Source organism: Trachinotus anak, unplaced genomic scaffold (genome assembly GCF_046630095.1).
Source record: "Trachinotus anak isolate AG129_WGS33_773 ecotype Australia unplaced genomic scaffold, CSIRO_AGI_Tana_v1 ptg000009l, whole genome shotgun sequence".
Classification (NCBI taxonomy): Eukaryota; Metazoa; Chordata; class Actinopteri; order Carangiformes; family Carangidae; genus Trachinotus; species Trachinotus anak.
This window is the reverse complement of record NW_027273860.1, coordinates 6,940,158-6,954,196: the sequence shown is the minus strand read 5'-3', so window position 1 is coordinate 6,954,196 and position 14,039 is coordinate 6,940,158. Positions and strand designations below refer to the sequence as shown.

Here is a 14,039-nt window from a genome sequence, read left to right as displayed (position 1 = left end):
TCGAAGCAGATATCCCGAAGTTCAGTCCCTCTGCCGAAGCGTCCTTGAACATGAAGCTAATACAGAGCTTTTGCAAGCTCCAGAGGGCGCTGTTGGGTTATTTGACCCCCCACTCTGACCTCAACATCTTTATATGTCATCCTTAAAATATGCAAATTATGCATTGGTACTTGTAGTGTCCTAATTTCCATATGCTATGTGACTTCCTGGGTCTGGTACATTTAATTAGGGGCCCTAGATCAAAAGGACATAGGAGATGAGTGTTTCTTTGTCTTAGGAAATGAGGTCCATTTAGATATGGACCTTAAATCTTGTCTCAACTACATGACACCAACCTATATAAGCGGGTGGTTAGAGCTGATATACAGGGGAGATTCATATTGGCTTGTAATTTCTGGTGCTGTAGGAAGGTAAAAGGAGACGCTGGCAGAAACACCTCTATAAACTCAAATTTTTATATCAGAAAAGGCAATGACATGTAAGTCAACATGTCATCATGTTCATGGTTTTGTGAAACACACTTGTCTAAACACCGGAAGAGACAGGAAAAGTCAACCGACCTCGTAACTGTCTGTACTCCTCTAACAAGAATATATGACTTGTCTTATTCTGATAACAGTAACTACACCACAAGCCTGTTTGAACTGCTCCTGGTTTTCCCATTTAACTCAGATAAAGTTCCACAATCAGCAGTATTTTAGATATTAAAACATTTTTATTGCCTGTCAGCTGTTTTTCTTTCGGTCCCTGTGGTTAATCCTAGTTTGTTTGATATATAGACAGAGGCTACTTATTAAAGCTGCTTCAAAGGGTGCGACCTCCAGAGGACACACCTGGCTGTAATTTGAGATGATTAGGTGATCCATAGTGGTGGACTTGAAAGGACAAACTGGAAGGGCTTGTTGCTGCCCGCTGATGAAAGCTACAGCTGAAACATTTCTGGCCACATACTCAGTTATTCGCAATCAAAAGCAGCATATCTGAAGAATTCCTAAAGCATTTCAGCATTTTATTCTCCTTCTTTCCAGACTACTCTGTTGTTTAACAGTCATTTTCCAGCAGAGCAGGACTGGCACAATTAAGCTTAAATAAGCAGCACACCTGTCTTTAATCATCTGTGCTGCGTGGGCCCCTGGGAGCCTATAAAGTTGACGCAAAGAGGCTGCTCAGATCCATTTGATAGAAGAATAAGGAAAAGTCAGTAGTGTTGTTTCATCTCAGAAGAAGCCAACAGTTAATTCGTTTGCTTAGCAGATCTGCCTTCAAGTATGGGAAAAGAGAAGACTCATGTTAACGTGGTGATCATCGGCCATGTTGACAGCGGCAAGTCAACCACGACTGGACACCTCGTCTACAAATGTGGTGGCATCGACCAGAGAAGATTGGAGAAGTTTGAGAAAGCTGCTGCGCAGGTGAGGTTGGAAACCCAATATTAAAATGTCCTCAAAATGTTAAAAGAAATGTTTGACTTTTTTTAAACTTTGTTTTACAGATGGGCAAGAGTTCCTTCAAATTTGCCTGGGTGTTGGACAAGCTGAAAGCTGAGAGGGAGCGTGGGATCACTATTGATATTTCACTGCTGAAATTTAACACACAGAAGTACACCATGACTATAATTGATGCTCCAGGCCATCGTGATTTCATTAAAAACATGATAACGGGGACATCACAGGTAAAAAGCACAAGTTTACAATTTTCCGCGAGCATAAATTTGTCCTGACTGTAACAAAAATTGGATTTCAGGCTGATGTTGCCCTCCTGGTGGTCTCTGCAGCTAAAGGAGAGTATGAGGCTGGTGTATCAAGGAGTGGTCAGACCAGAGAGCACGCCTTGCTGGCATATACTCTGGGAGTCAAGCAAATCATCGTCTGTGTGAACAAAATGGATCTGACTGAACCCCCTTACAGCCAGAAACGCTATGACGAAGTGGTGCGAGGTGTGAGCGGCTTCCTCAAGAAGATCGGTTACGACCCCACAACTGTGCCCTTCGTGCCGATTTCTGGCTGGACTGGAGAGAACATGATCACTGCGACCCAGAAGGTAAAGACGCTTTTAGGCTCAATCACTCAGAACTAACATGCAACACGTTAAAGTGATATCTGTACAGATGCCCTGGTTCCAAGGCTGGAAAGTCAGACGTAGGGAGGGAAATGCAAGTGGAAGAACTCTACTTGAAGTTCTGGACTCCATCCACCCGCCTGTGCGCACCATCAACAAGCCTCTACGATTACCTCTGCAGGATGTCTACAAAATTGGAGGTCAGGAATGATCCTATAGTTGACTTAATCAGTGCTTTGTCTTAATTCAAGTTCTCCTTCCTTGATTTCCAGGCGTTAAAATGCAAATGATTAGCTCTATTGAATCAAATGAGGGCTAGGACTGCAGTGGGTAAGTGCCCTTTGTTCATGCTTCCAGGAGTTGGGACTGTACCAGTGGGCAAGATTGAAACCGGAGTCCTAAAACCTGGTATGACCCTGATGTTCTCCCCTGCCAAGCTTACTGCTGAGGTCAAGTCAATTGAGATGCACCACCAGGGGCTGCAGACAGCTCTACCAGGACACAACGTTGGCTTCAACATTAAGAATGTGGCTGTCAAGAACCTTCGGCGTGGGGACGTTGCTGGCAACGCCCAGCAGGATCCTCCATCTGACGTCAACAGCTTTGAAGCTCAGGTTGGTTCACTGCAGCCAAAAAAAAAAAAATGCTAACCTTAAAATTTCTGTGTCTGAACTGATGTTTCCTGTCTTTAGGTGATCATCCTCAACCATCCAGGGAAGGTCAAAACCGGCTACTCTCCCGTCCTGGACTGCCACACCGCCCACGTGACCTGTCGCTTTGCTGAGCTGAAGGAGAAGCTTGACCGTCGCACAGGCAAGAAACTGGAGGACCAGCCGCAGATGTTGGTGTCTGGAGATGCTGCCACAGTCAAAATGGTTCCCATCAAGCCCATGTGTGTGGAGAGCTTCTTCACATACCCTCCTTTAGGTACAGTGTCAATCCACTTAAGTCTCAATGTAAAACAATTTCACCCATGTCGACTTGTGCAGTGTTTAACAGTGATGTTTGTGCTCCACAGGTCGCTTTGCGGCCAGAGACCTGAAGCAGACGGTCGCTGTGGGCGTCATCAAGTCGGTGGAGAAGGACCAAGGGTCAAAACTTCCACACAAAGCCCAAGTGTGCAAATAAGTTTTTTTTGTTTACCAATCTTTTGGTAGTACTACTTTATGTGAACAGTTGTATTTAGTAAAATACAATTTTTGTGTTTTGACACACAGTATTTATTTTGTGTTTGCAGTGTATAGTATTCCTGTGTTAATATTAAAGCTGAAAGAAGCTGAAGAGTTGGATATTGTTTTGGTTAAATGTGAAATCAGAATTGATGAGATAAGAAAATAAAGAATTCATTTGGAGAACTTCTTGTTGAGACCTTTGATTTTACATGTTTTTAAATTGCATTTGATGTAGAACTGAGTTCTACATTAGTTCAACTGCAAATTGCCAAGATATATTAAAGAGCATGAAAATGGAGTAAACCTCCAGACTTGAACAATTTCCCATGTACATTAATTTTGGGTCAAATCAGTGGATGTATTCAACTGTGTTAATACAGCTAGAAGTTTTGTTCCTAACCTGGTTGACCCTCAATGGTCAATATTACTGGGAGGAGACGTGAAAATGGTTCTACACTTATTTTTCAGGTTTTGACATTTTCCTCATTGAGACTTTAAGGCTTAAATAAAATTTAAAAAAAAAAAAAAAAAAAATCATTTAAAATTAGATATGTTTAGAGGGAAGATCATCCTTAGTGGAAAAACTAACAACTCAGACACCTGAAACCTCTGACAAGGAAGCCCAAGAAGACTTGTGTAAGGGTTTGGTTGTATTCTGTTTTTAAATATAAAAATTAAATTTCAAAGGTAACTTTGTGGAGTAAAGTGCAATATTTAACTTGGAATTGTAGTGAAATAGAAGTAAAGCATAAAATTAAAATGCACCAACACCCCAATTATAATACAGTACTTGAGTAAACGTACTTAGTTAAAATAAACTGCTGCTTGGCTTTGGTTTTACCTATATGATGGCTAACTCTCCTCCATAATGTAAATGACCCAATTTATCCTGAGTCTAACAGTAACTTCAGTAAGCTGCTTAGTAAAAATGAACTTTTCCCTCTAATGCCAGAGTTTTTGAAATTCCAGGGGGAGGCACAAACAGATCATGAAATCACATGGCATAGTGGCAACTAAGTAAAAGAGCAGACTGAGGGTTGAAGTACAGCACTTTTAATGATACAATGGGTTTGTTCCTTAACATGGGAAGAACTGCAAGTCAGTGAGGACCGGGTGAAAATACATCGGCTCTCCAGCCTTTTACAAAGTCCGCCCCTCATCTAAAAGACATCTCTAGTTCACAGGCAAACCTGGAAATGTACTGATTCCAGTAACATGGAATGATATTACATGACTCAAACTAAAAAAAAAAAAAAAATTCAAGCTCATGAGGTTTTACAAGACACTGAATTGTGAACACAGGTTGTTGTGAGACTTCTAGCCTGTCAGAAAATCAAGTTATTGCTAAGATGTCCTCTTGAGTTTCCCGTACTTGTCATTAATAGTGGCTTCAACAACAGGATACCATTTGTGTAGTCCTGCTTAATTAATAGTGGCTCTTCAAACCCTGAGGTGAGCGTCTTTGAACGCAGCACTCCACTCAATTCCAGTCATTGTTACACCATGCACAGAAAAGGTCAACGGACTGTGGAGATGGTGTCCAGTTCACACACAGAGCATACACACAGTGAACAGTGTAACAAGGAGTAAATTAGTGACCTACAGTGAACCACAGGCTTTGATATTCCACCACACAGTAGCAGCAGGTTTCTATACTGTAAAACAACCATAATACGTGTACACACAAAGCAAGCAAGAACAAGGAGTACATTTAATGAAATTCTTTTCATCTCGGGAAGATCAGTGGGAGACTCCTGCCTCTTCAGTCAATTATGGTGGTAAACAGGGATGCAAGACACAAATAGTGACATGACCTATTTCACATTCCTTTTCTTATTTGTCCTTTTTCCAGAAATATAAGCTGATAATTACTTGAGGGCCAGTAAAATTAATACAGATAAAATTCAAACTCTACCGCCCTGATGCTTAATCTGACAGGTAGAGAGCAATGGTACATGTTTTGTACAATAAAACATGTATATACACTCACACACAAATATATATATTTACATACATATATACACAGTAACAGCATAAACATAGACTTTAAGGTAAGTGCTAGGGTTCTGAGAGTGGCTTTATCACAGCCGTGCTATAGGGTTAAGATAATACTGGTAGAGGAAGAATACACACATTCTTTGTACAGCATGGATGAGACATCCATGGCAAGATGATCCTTCTTGGGTTTCTTCATTTTTTTTTTTCTTTAGGACACTTGTCGTGTGACAAGGGGTGTTATGATAGCTATTTACAGGAGCTCCCATTTTTGGGAGAGGCGTAGTGCAAGTCTTTCTGGCTGTCAGTCACTCAGGATGTGCACAAAAGACATGGGGAACACCCCTTTTCTTTCCGGATCTCCCTCAATGTGCCCGATCTGGAAGTAAAAAGGGTAAAGAGAACATGTGAGGAAAAGAGTATAATGTGGCATTCAGTGTTTTTTGAGGTTAATTTTTGTGTCCGTGTGGTGGTTCAGTGAACTGTCTGAGGACCAATGGTGAAAAATAGAAGGACAGAGTGGAAGTAGTGAAGCTGCACTCACCCACCACTCCTGGTCCTCCTCTCCTGTAACTATGATCACCTCTCCTTCAACAAAAGTCAGTTCGTCATCGTTGTCAGCCTGGCAGTCGTAGATCGTCTTCACTCGGCGGGCTTTGCTCTTCCCCTGGATGTACAGATATCAAAACTGTTATAATGGCAAACAAAGACTACTTTTGTTTTGTTTTAACCTTCATTTAATTTGTTAACCCACTGTGACCAGAAATGTTAATTTCAAAATGCAACTGTGTGGGGAAAAAAAGCATCAAAATCCTTTAAAAACTAGTTGAAAAGTTTCTGCTCTCTGTGTGAGCTCCCCTTCAAAGTTCAGGAAATACCTGTAAAATCTAAATAAAGGAGCAGATCCCATATTCATAGATCACTGCCTTGGGCTACAAGGTGATTTCCAAGTGTTTCTGACAGGTAACCGTTTGTGGTGTACTGTATCTTGAGTGAGAAAATTTGGAAAAATATGATCTAAAAACAACTGAATACGCAGCCTGAAGGGATTGTAATTACAGGCACCACACTGTTAGCTGCAGGGGAAAATATCAACAGTACATCATTAGCATTAAAAACATCTAACATTTTTTTAACTAGTAAAACAAAATGTAGCAGAGGGATGAAATATGGAGCAATTAAGGATGTCAGTCAAACAAAAAGGACGTTCAAACAAACCTTAGTGCCAACACCAGAATGTTAAATAGCTGATAGCCATACTTTTACAGTTTTATAAAAATAGATCCTTGGGTTGATTGTCTGATGACAGCCTGTATGATCCATTGAATGAAGCCTTTCTTTCCCTGTTGGACCTATTTCCAGCAATGTCCACACATTCTGAGATCTTGTTACTTAAATTAGTACAATGTTATCTTAACTGATGGAACTGATGGCTGGAGCACTGAAAATAAAACTCAAGTTCTCAAATAAATAAAACTCAAGCAATGGTTAATAGTTGACCAGCTTTAGAAGTGAGTGTGTTTGTACCGTGTTGATCTTTCTTGGGAGCGGCACCGGTGTCTCTGTACTTCCTGCTGGGGTCCCATTGGTGTCTTCAGCAGGTTGGTGGGAGGGGGTCGCTATATTTGCCTGCTGATTAGGTGACGGTGAGTCTTGAGGTTGAGGCTGAGGCTGCGGCTGAGGTTGAGCCTGAGGTTGAGTTTGAGGTGGAGGTGGAGGTTGCATTTGAGGCCTTGTCGTCTCTCCAGGAGGCGGCCTGGGAGCAGACTCGGCTGTTCCAGGTTTGGGGGGGATGTCTGCGAGATGAGGCTTGGGAGGGAGGTCTTTGAGCTGGGGTTTGGGCGGTAGGTCTCCCAGCTGAGGTTTAGGAGGGAGGTCAGAGAGCTGCGGCTTCGGAGGAAGTTCTCCGGGTTTAGGAGGAAGTTCAGACGGCTGTGGTTTGGGGGGCAGGTCTCCCAGCTGAGGCCTGTCCGCCAGAGGAGCCTTCTGCGGGGTGTCACTTGCTGGCGGGGACTTCTGGAAGACCTCTGGAGGAAGGCTGGGCTTATCCATAGACGGGTGATGTATGGTGTCAATCTTCCGCAATGCCACTGGAGAGAACAGTATATAGACACTCAACCACTTCCTTATTTGAACAGCTTACATTAAAATGAAAACTGGACAAAGACTGTACCTTTTTGAGGTAGTTTGGGAAGAACCCTTGGACCAAGTGTAGACTTTGTGTTGCTTGACGTAGTGCTGCAAAGAGATTTTCAGATGACGTTAAATGACAACAAAATCTAAGAAGTTGCTTTCACCTCATCCACTGCAATACTTTTAATTGATGCAATAAATTTCAGACCAATAAAGCTTCAAATTTCACAGTGGTGTTTGTTTTTGGTACCTCTGCTGTTGAGGAATGCCTTCAAACTTGTTAGAAACAGGAGACATCTTGCTGACAGGGGGTGGGGTGGAGTCGCTTCCTAAAATATTAACATCAATGATGACAAACAGATTACTCAACACCATAACAGAGCAATAAGAAAGGGATTAAATTGATATAAATGTGGAAATAAATTAACATGCTGTGATGGTTAAAAAAAAATCAATGAGGGAGGTGTCATCTGGCTGAGCTTTCCATGAGCCCGTGGTATTTGGAAACTGAGGTTGTGCAATACAGAGTGCCATCATTTAACTTGTGGTTTGGTGTTACAGTATGTGTGACACAAACACCACAGAGGACAAACAATAACAAGTGGAATAACAGTAAAAATATCACCATTATACACATATGGGATAAAGGTACAATGACTGAGGTGCGTTTGATTTCATTCTCTGATACCTGCTTCAGTTTTTGAGATTTTGCTTTTCTCCTCACTAACCCTGAGTGAGACCAACTCATGAATGTCTCTACAAACAGTTTAAAGCTATGAATGGTGGATTTGCTTAATTTGTGGGTGTTAATTGCATAAATCGTCTCTTTAAAATTGCAAAATCCATCCTGAAAATGTTAATGTAATGTTAAAAACTCAACTTTACAAGCAAATACAAAATCCTTACAGTCATATCCAACTGTAATATATCTGAAGCAGCTGTGCCTGTGTGTTTTAGAAATGTGCAATAGTAGTGAAAAGTTTAACTTAATATATGAATTAAAATGTGTAGTTATTTGGGAGGAGCTGTTTTTTACTTCTATATTAGGCTCAGATCATCATTGAACAACCCTTTAAACTGCAAAAAGAGACATAAAAAGGCACCCATGATCTGTGTAGTCAGGGTAAAACTAACCCCCACTAAACCATTCAGAATCGAAACATCTCTGAACATTTGAACATTAAAAGTCTGTTTACTCTTTGACAAAATAATCTTAAAGCTGCTGATATTCTATACTCAGCAATTGTCAACAAATCCACAGACCAAAACCAACAATAAATTGATCGCATTAACAAATATTGTATGTTTATCCAAACCTTGGTACTGTATTTCTTATTCCTGTGTCACGGACTACCAAACCATTAAAAACACATCAGTGACCCAGGTCATTGCACTGGATGACATGTTCCTTCATTACAATGAACATCAGCACTGTAGTTTACATAAAAAGCCCTGGTTACATAAATACTCATTAACATGCATTAATCTATGACTGTACATAGTCCCCAACAAATGCACTAATTACTCTTATTTTTTAAAGAAACTATTTGTGAGTTGTTTTAAAATATTAATGCCTTCAGTAAACACCAATAGACTTTGAGAGGAAGACCAACATGTTGCTGGTTTTGGTCTTTTTGTGAGATTTCCTAACAATCTGAAAATATAGAATAACACCAGCCTTTTCATTTAACTCAAGGTCCATTTACAAGCTTTTTCTGGAGCTTTCAATATCATATCATAGTCTTCACCAGTAAATGGAGTTGGTTCAGTTGTAATGAAGTTGGTTAAGTTGTCATCATGTGATAACAGGTTGATAAATGGTTGAAAGCTCTGGAAAAAAAGCCAGCAAGCAACTTGAGTTAAGATTATTTAATCAAACTCTTTAGACATGTTTTTCTTTCAGTGTAGAACTGTTAAAATCCTCCTGCATCTCTGGAGAACCAGGATATTCTCGCAGCAGGCTGGAACCAGCCCTACTGTTACGAGTGCTTGCGTCTCACCCCCAGTCAAGCCCCCTTTACTGTGTGGACTGTGAGAGAGCGGGCTGGGTGGGTCAGACAGGGTGCGTTTGTGTCCAGGAGGTGGGGGCGGAGGCCTCTTCTTGGACAGGGTGGAGCTGCCTCCTGGTGTGAGTGTAGAGGGAGGGCCAGATGGGGGAGGAGCTGGAGGAGCGATACACAAAACACATGAAGTGATGAGGCCCCCAAAAAAAAAATCAGACTGTTAACCCCAAAAACCCAGAGAAGCTAAAGGAGAGGAGAGGATGATGAAACGTGGAGAGGAGAGGAAGAGCTGAGGATATGGAAGAGGTTGTGTTTGCTGTCAGGAATCAATTTGTCAGGAAAGAATGGGGAGACAGGTTAATGCAAGAAAAACTAAATACCGTGTGAACAAATAATTAACACAGATGACTGGGTGGGAATGCAAAATAATGAAATGGGATACTACGATTTGAGGTATGGGCATGTTTTTTGTTGTGTTGATGAATATGCCTTTCTGTCTGTATTGGGACACCAAAGCACTCACTGGTCACTATTATAGAGGAAAGCAGAGCGAGAGCAGCTAATAGAGAGCTCAGCCAGAGAGGAATCAGCTGTGGTAAGAGTTTACAGCTCAAGGATGGCGGGACATGATTGTAGAAAGATTAAAAAAATAATCATGTAGGCAAGAAATAATTTAATGGAAACACAGCTTGCCTACATGGTCCCATTGTTTTACTTAAAAAAACGACCACCACCCTTTAAATAAGAGCTGTAAAGGAAGAAACAACTGAGCGATAACTGTATATGGGGCACACAGCCGAGTAAGGGGGAGAACGTAAAAACAGGATATTCACTGATGTATGGTCGAGTGCCAGCCAGTGTGGCGTAGTGCGAATGAGAGCCAAGGAATGCCAAGTGTGGAGCTGAAAGAATAGAGAAACAAAAAAGAGAAAGAAAAGAGAGCGAGATGAGGAGTGTGGGAGAGAATCTACAGTATGTCAGTCTTTAAAAGAGCTGCTCCCACACACTGTAAAATAACAAGATGAAATCTTATCAGTGGCAAGCAAAGCAAAAAGAGGAGAAACGGCGCGAAGCTGGCCCCGGGGGCGAGCTCTTCAGCACCCACTGAGAGAGAGCGCTGTGCTTCTAATCAGGAGCATCTGAAGAGTTAGCATGTTATTCTATATGTATGTATGTATGTCATTTAGCCTCTTATTCAGGCTTTCAATCTTATTTTTGCACAAATAAAACTGAAAAACCACCTGTTTCCAATGCTGTTTTAAACATGTATGATGCTTGAAACAAAGAGAAACAAAAACTTTTACTCCTGAGACTTATATTATATTATATTATATTATATTATATTATATAATATTGTATTGTATTGTATTGTATTGTATTGTATTGTATTGTATTGTATTGTATTGTATTGTATCATATCATATCATATCATATCATATCATATCAGTTTATGTTATGTTATGTTATGTTATGTTATGTTATGTTATGTTATGTTATGTTATGTTATGTTATGTTATGTTATGTTATGTTATGTTATGTTGTATTGTATTGTATTGTATTGTATTGTATTGTATTGTATTGTATTATATTATATTATATTATATTATATTATAGCTCCTTTTCAACACTGTTGGTGGACCAGGAACTGAATTTAGACCCTGGTTCCTGTGGTATGCAGGAGTTCCTAAAAGGGTTCATGAAAGCGTCCCTGATAAGTGGCAGGTTGATGAAACAGTTCAGTTTCATTTCAACATTTCTCCACAAACCAAAGTGATGTGGACGGGGCAGTAATAACAGCAGTATCAGTGGAGTTTGTAGGGGTGGTGTCTTTTTTATCCGTTCCACAGCAAAGCAGGTAAAAGTTGTAAACGAATAGATTAAAAAGTGTGTCTGTGCTTAAGTAAGCCCCAAGTATTAGCATGTTGGCTAACTAGCTTACTACCAACAGTGCTAGCCTAATGTTATTTCCATAGTCGAGGCATTAGCCAGTTAGCATTAGCTAAAAGCATGATTTTGTTGATTAGCAGCAGAAAAAGCCCAATTGAGGACCAGAACATCCACTTACTGGAGCCGAGAGCTTATTAACGTCAAATCAGAGTTTGATTTGGTCTTTATTTTGTTTAGGAAAAGTTTAGACTCCAGCAGCTGCAGTTTGTTTGTCCAGTTTTTTGATAATGGGCCTCCAGAGAGGGTTATGGATATAAAGTACCCTTTAACAGTGTTTTCATTTTTTAGCAAATCTGCTAGAAACAGTAAAAGTCATTTGGAGACTGAGTCAGTGGTAATTAGCTAGCTAGCGACAGCTACTAAAATGGGCTATCATGTGTGAATTTGAAGACCCACTGTTTTAAAAAATTACAACAAACTTTCATAGTTAGTGGAAACAGCATATGTGCCGTGCTAGAAAGGGAAAGCTTGACATTAGCAGTAACTAATTGGAGCTAAGGGGAAGGTCAAATCAAACATGTTCTTTTGCACTGGAAACAGGTGAATTTCGCTCGTCTTGTTTTCAGAAAAATAAGATTCAAATGCTGAATAATGGATTAAATGACTTGTTAGGATGGATGTTGTGCAGTGTAAGCTCTTGCAATGTTTTAAACCACTGACTTAAGCTGTGACCGTCAGTGTTTTAATTCCCTCCACAGAGGGAGGAATGTTATTTTTAATTCTAATACTGCAGAGACAGCACGCCCACAGTATATACTGTGTGTGTATATTGTGTCGTGGCTTATGATGAAGTGTGTATCCAGCTTCCCTTTCACACGCCTGACTAACCATTGCCACCCTGCCCTCTCCTGCAGCCATGTTTTCCTGAAGGTTTACTGTGTAAGCAATCTTAATGACACCTGCTTCCCGCCCTCTGATCTGTGTGTTGACAAATTGCATACCACTGCAGGGTGTGTGTGTGTGTGTGTGTGTGTGTGTGTGTGTGTGTTTGGACTGACTGACAGCCCAAAGAAGAAACTTTCAAGAAAAGTGATTACGAAACATTCCTCTGTAGCTAATCCTGCCCTGAATATAATCAAACATTAACAGACATAATACGGTCGATTTCACAGGCTATCTTCTCTCTACAGTAATCAGACACAGTAAAGCATAGAGACAACCTTTATACCATTTGCATCATATGCTGACATTTGCAAAAGAGATAGCAGAACATGATCTCCTGAATTTACAGACTCTCATGTTTATAAAAAAAGAGACTGATAAAACTGAGGGTTGTCTGAAAATGAATGCAGGTTTAAATGCGCTTGGAGCGGGCAGTTCTGACCTTTGCCCTGGTTCCTGGGTGGCAGCGGCGGCCCGTCGGCCACAGGGGAGGAGGAGAGGTCGGTGGATGCGCTGTACATCTGGTTGGTGAAGGCGCTGTAGGACAAACGCTGCTGCTTGTCCCTTTGGCTGATGAAGCCCGGCAGGGAGAGCTTGTCGTGGGGGGAGAGGCTGGAGGAGTGGCAGAAGCTCTGAGGCCTTGGGGAGCGGTCCTTCTTGATGGGACTAGGCTGAAGAGGAACACAACAGATGAGACTGAGCTGACATCAGTATTTAGACGTCTAGGTCGCATATAACCATGGTTTCAGCAGCATTTCAATGGGTATTTCAACATGTAGCTGGAATCTGTTTCTACTGATATGGTGATTCAAATGTAGTTAATAAATGTCTGAAACCCTTCACTTTTCTAACAAAATGAGCCCCTTTTTGAACTACATCACAAAATCAATACCAGTTTTCTGGCTGTATTGCACTATGATGTTTTGAAGTATAAGAAACTGGTACATTTGCTTTGACCGTGGATTTCTTCTTCTACATAAATTAAGTTCAGTCAGTGCAAAACTGAATTGAAAAGAGGCCCTTGATCTTTGACTCTGCAGAACTGACACTGTAGCATGACATGCTGATGCTTTAAAGTGGTGAAAATCCATTTGCAGCTAAATCAATTGAACCCCAGCCTCAGCCACCTTGGGAAATACATCCTTGGATGCTCTTACACTGTGTGTTGGTGCTGTTCAAACAAGCATTTTGTGTTACCTAGACGTCTTTTGACTGTTTCCTTCATTTTTCTTCTACTTGTATCATTTAATTCTTTGCCTGGTTGCCTCTCCATATGCAGAACTGAAGCTACTCTGAGACATATGTTAAGTCAGTCGGTGCAAAATTATGAATCTAGAGAGAAGCCTTTGTTCTTTCTCTGTATATTACATCAAATGCTGACTTGTTGATGCTTTAAATTGTTGGAAATGTATCTGTATTCCTATTTATGTTACATTTGCTGGAAATGTCTTACCATATTATATAAATATGGAATGTTATCCATTAAAAGGAAGATGTACCACAAAAAGATGACAGGGGGCTCAAAAATATACAAAAACCCCAGCAACTGTTTTTTGGGGGGTTTTTGTTTTTTTTTTTGCTCATTCATATCTGGTTAGTAGTTTCATTCAATTGCATGGTGTGCAGGGTGTTAAACCAGACTGAATTCAGGTTCAAGTGAATTCAAAGATGTGTTTGAACCTTATCATCCAGGTCGTCATCACTCTCATCCATCTCCTCCAGTCTGAGGCTCCACTCATACTCCACATGGATGTGAGGGTTGAATTTCCCCTCTGCAGCCTGCACAAGCTGACACACACACAAACAAAAAACATACAAACATTCATCAGTTAAACTCATACAATCTAAG

At 40.7% G+C, this 14,039-nt stretch overlaps 2 protein-coding genes across 8 annotated transcripts in view; one reads left to right on the top strand and one right to left on the bottom strand.

Moving 5' to 3' along the window:
• The first annotated feature begins 1,155 nt into the window (after positions 1-1,155).
• On the top strand, positions 1,156-3,413 carry eef1a1l3 (eukaryotic translation elongation factor 1 alpha 1, like 3). The gene is made up of 7 exons (XM_071484891.1): positions 1,156-1,412; positions 1,493-1,672; positions 1,744-2,040; positions 2,108-2,258; positions 2,416-2,672; positions 2,751-2,985; positions 3,077-3,413. Exons 1-7 carry the CDS (start codon positions 1,269-1,271, stop codon positions 3,184-3,186), a joined length of 1,374 nt encoding a protein of 457 aa, XP_071340992.1. The 5' UTR covers positions 1,156-1,268; the 3' UTR covers positions 3,187-3,413.
• Positions 3,414-4,267: 854 nt separating this feature from the next.
• The window catches only part of asap1b (ArfGAP with SH3 domain, ankyrin repeat and PH domain 1b), a 57,495-nt gene continuing 47,723 nt past the window's right edge, over positions 4,268-14,039 (bottom strand). For 2 of the 7 annotated variants that reach the window (XM_071484885.1, XM_071484884.1), the window contains 8 exons: positions 13,871-13,978; positions 12,633-12,861; positions 9,359-9,520; positions 7,609-7,687; positions 7,399-7,463; positions 6,753-7,315; positions 5,770-5,892; positions 4,268-5,604 (listed from right to left, as the gene is read on the bottom strand). In XM_071484885.1, the coding sequence (XP_071340986.1) occupies positions 5,530-5,604; positions 5,770-5,892; positions 6,753-7,315; positions 7,399-7,463; positions 7,609-7,687; positions 9,359-9,520; positions 12,633-12,861; positions 13,871-13,978 (1,404 nt within the window). In that variant the 3' untranslated portion in view covers positions 4,268-5,529. Of the gene's footprint in view, positions 5,605-5,769; positions 5,893-6,752; positions 7,316-7,398; positions 7,464-7,608; positions 7,688-9,358; positions 9,521-10,194; positions 10,264-12,632; positions 12,862-13,870; positions 13,979-14,039 lie in introns of all 7 variants that reach the window. The other 5 variants (XM_071484887.1, XM_071484886.1, XM_071484888.1 and 2 more) reach the window with 3 other exon arrangements.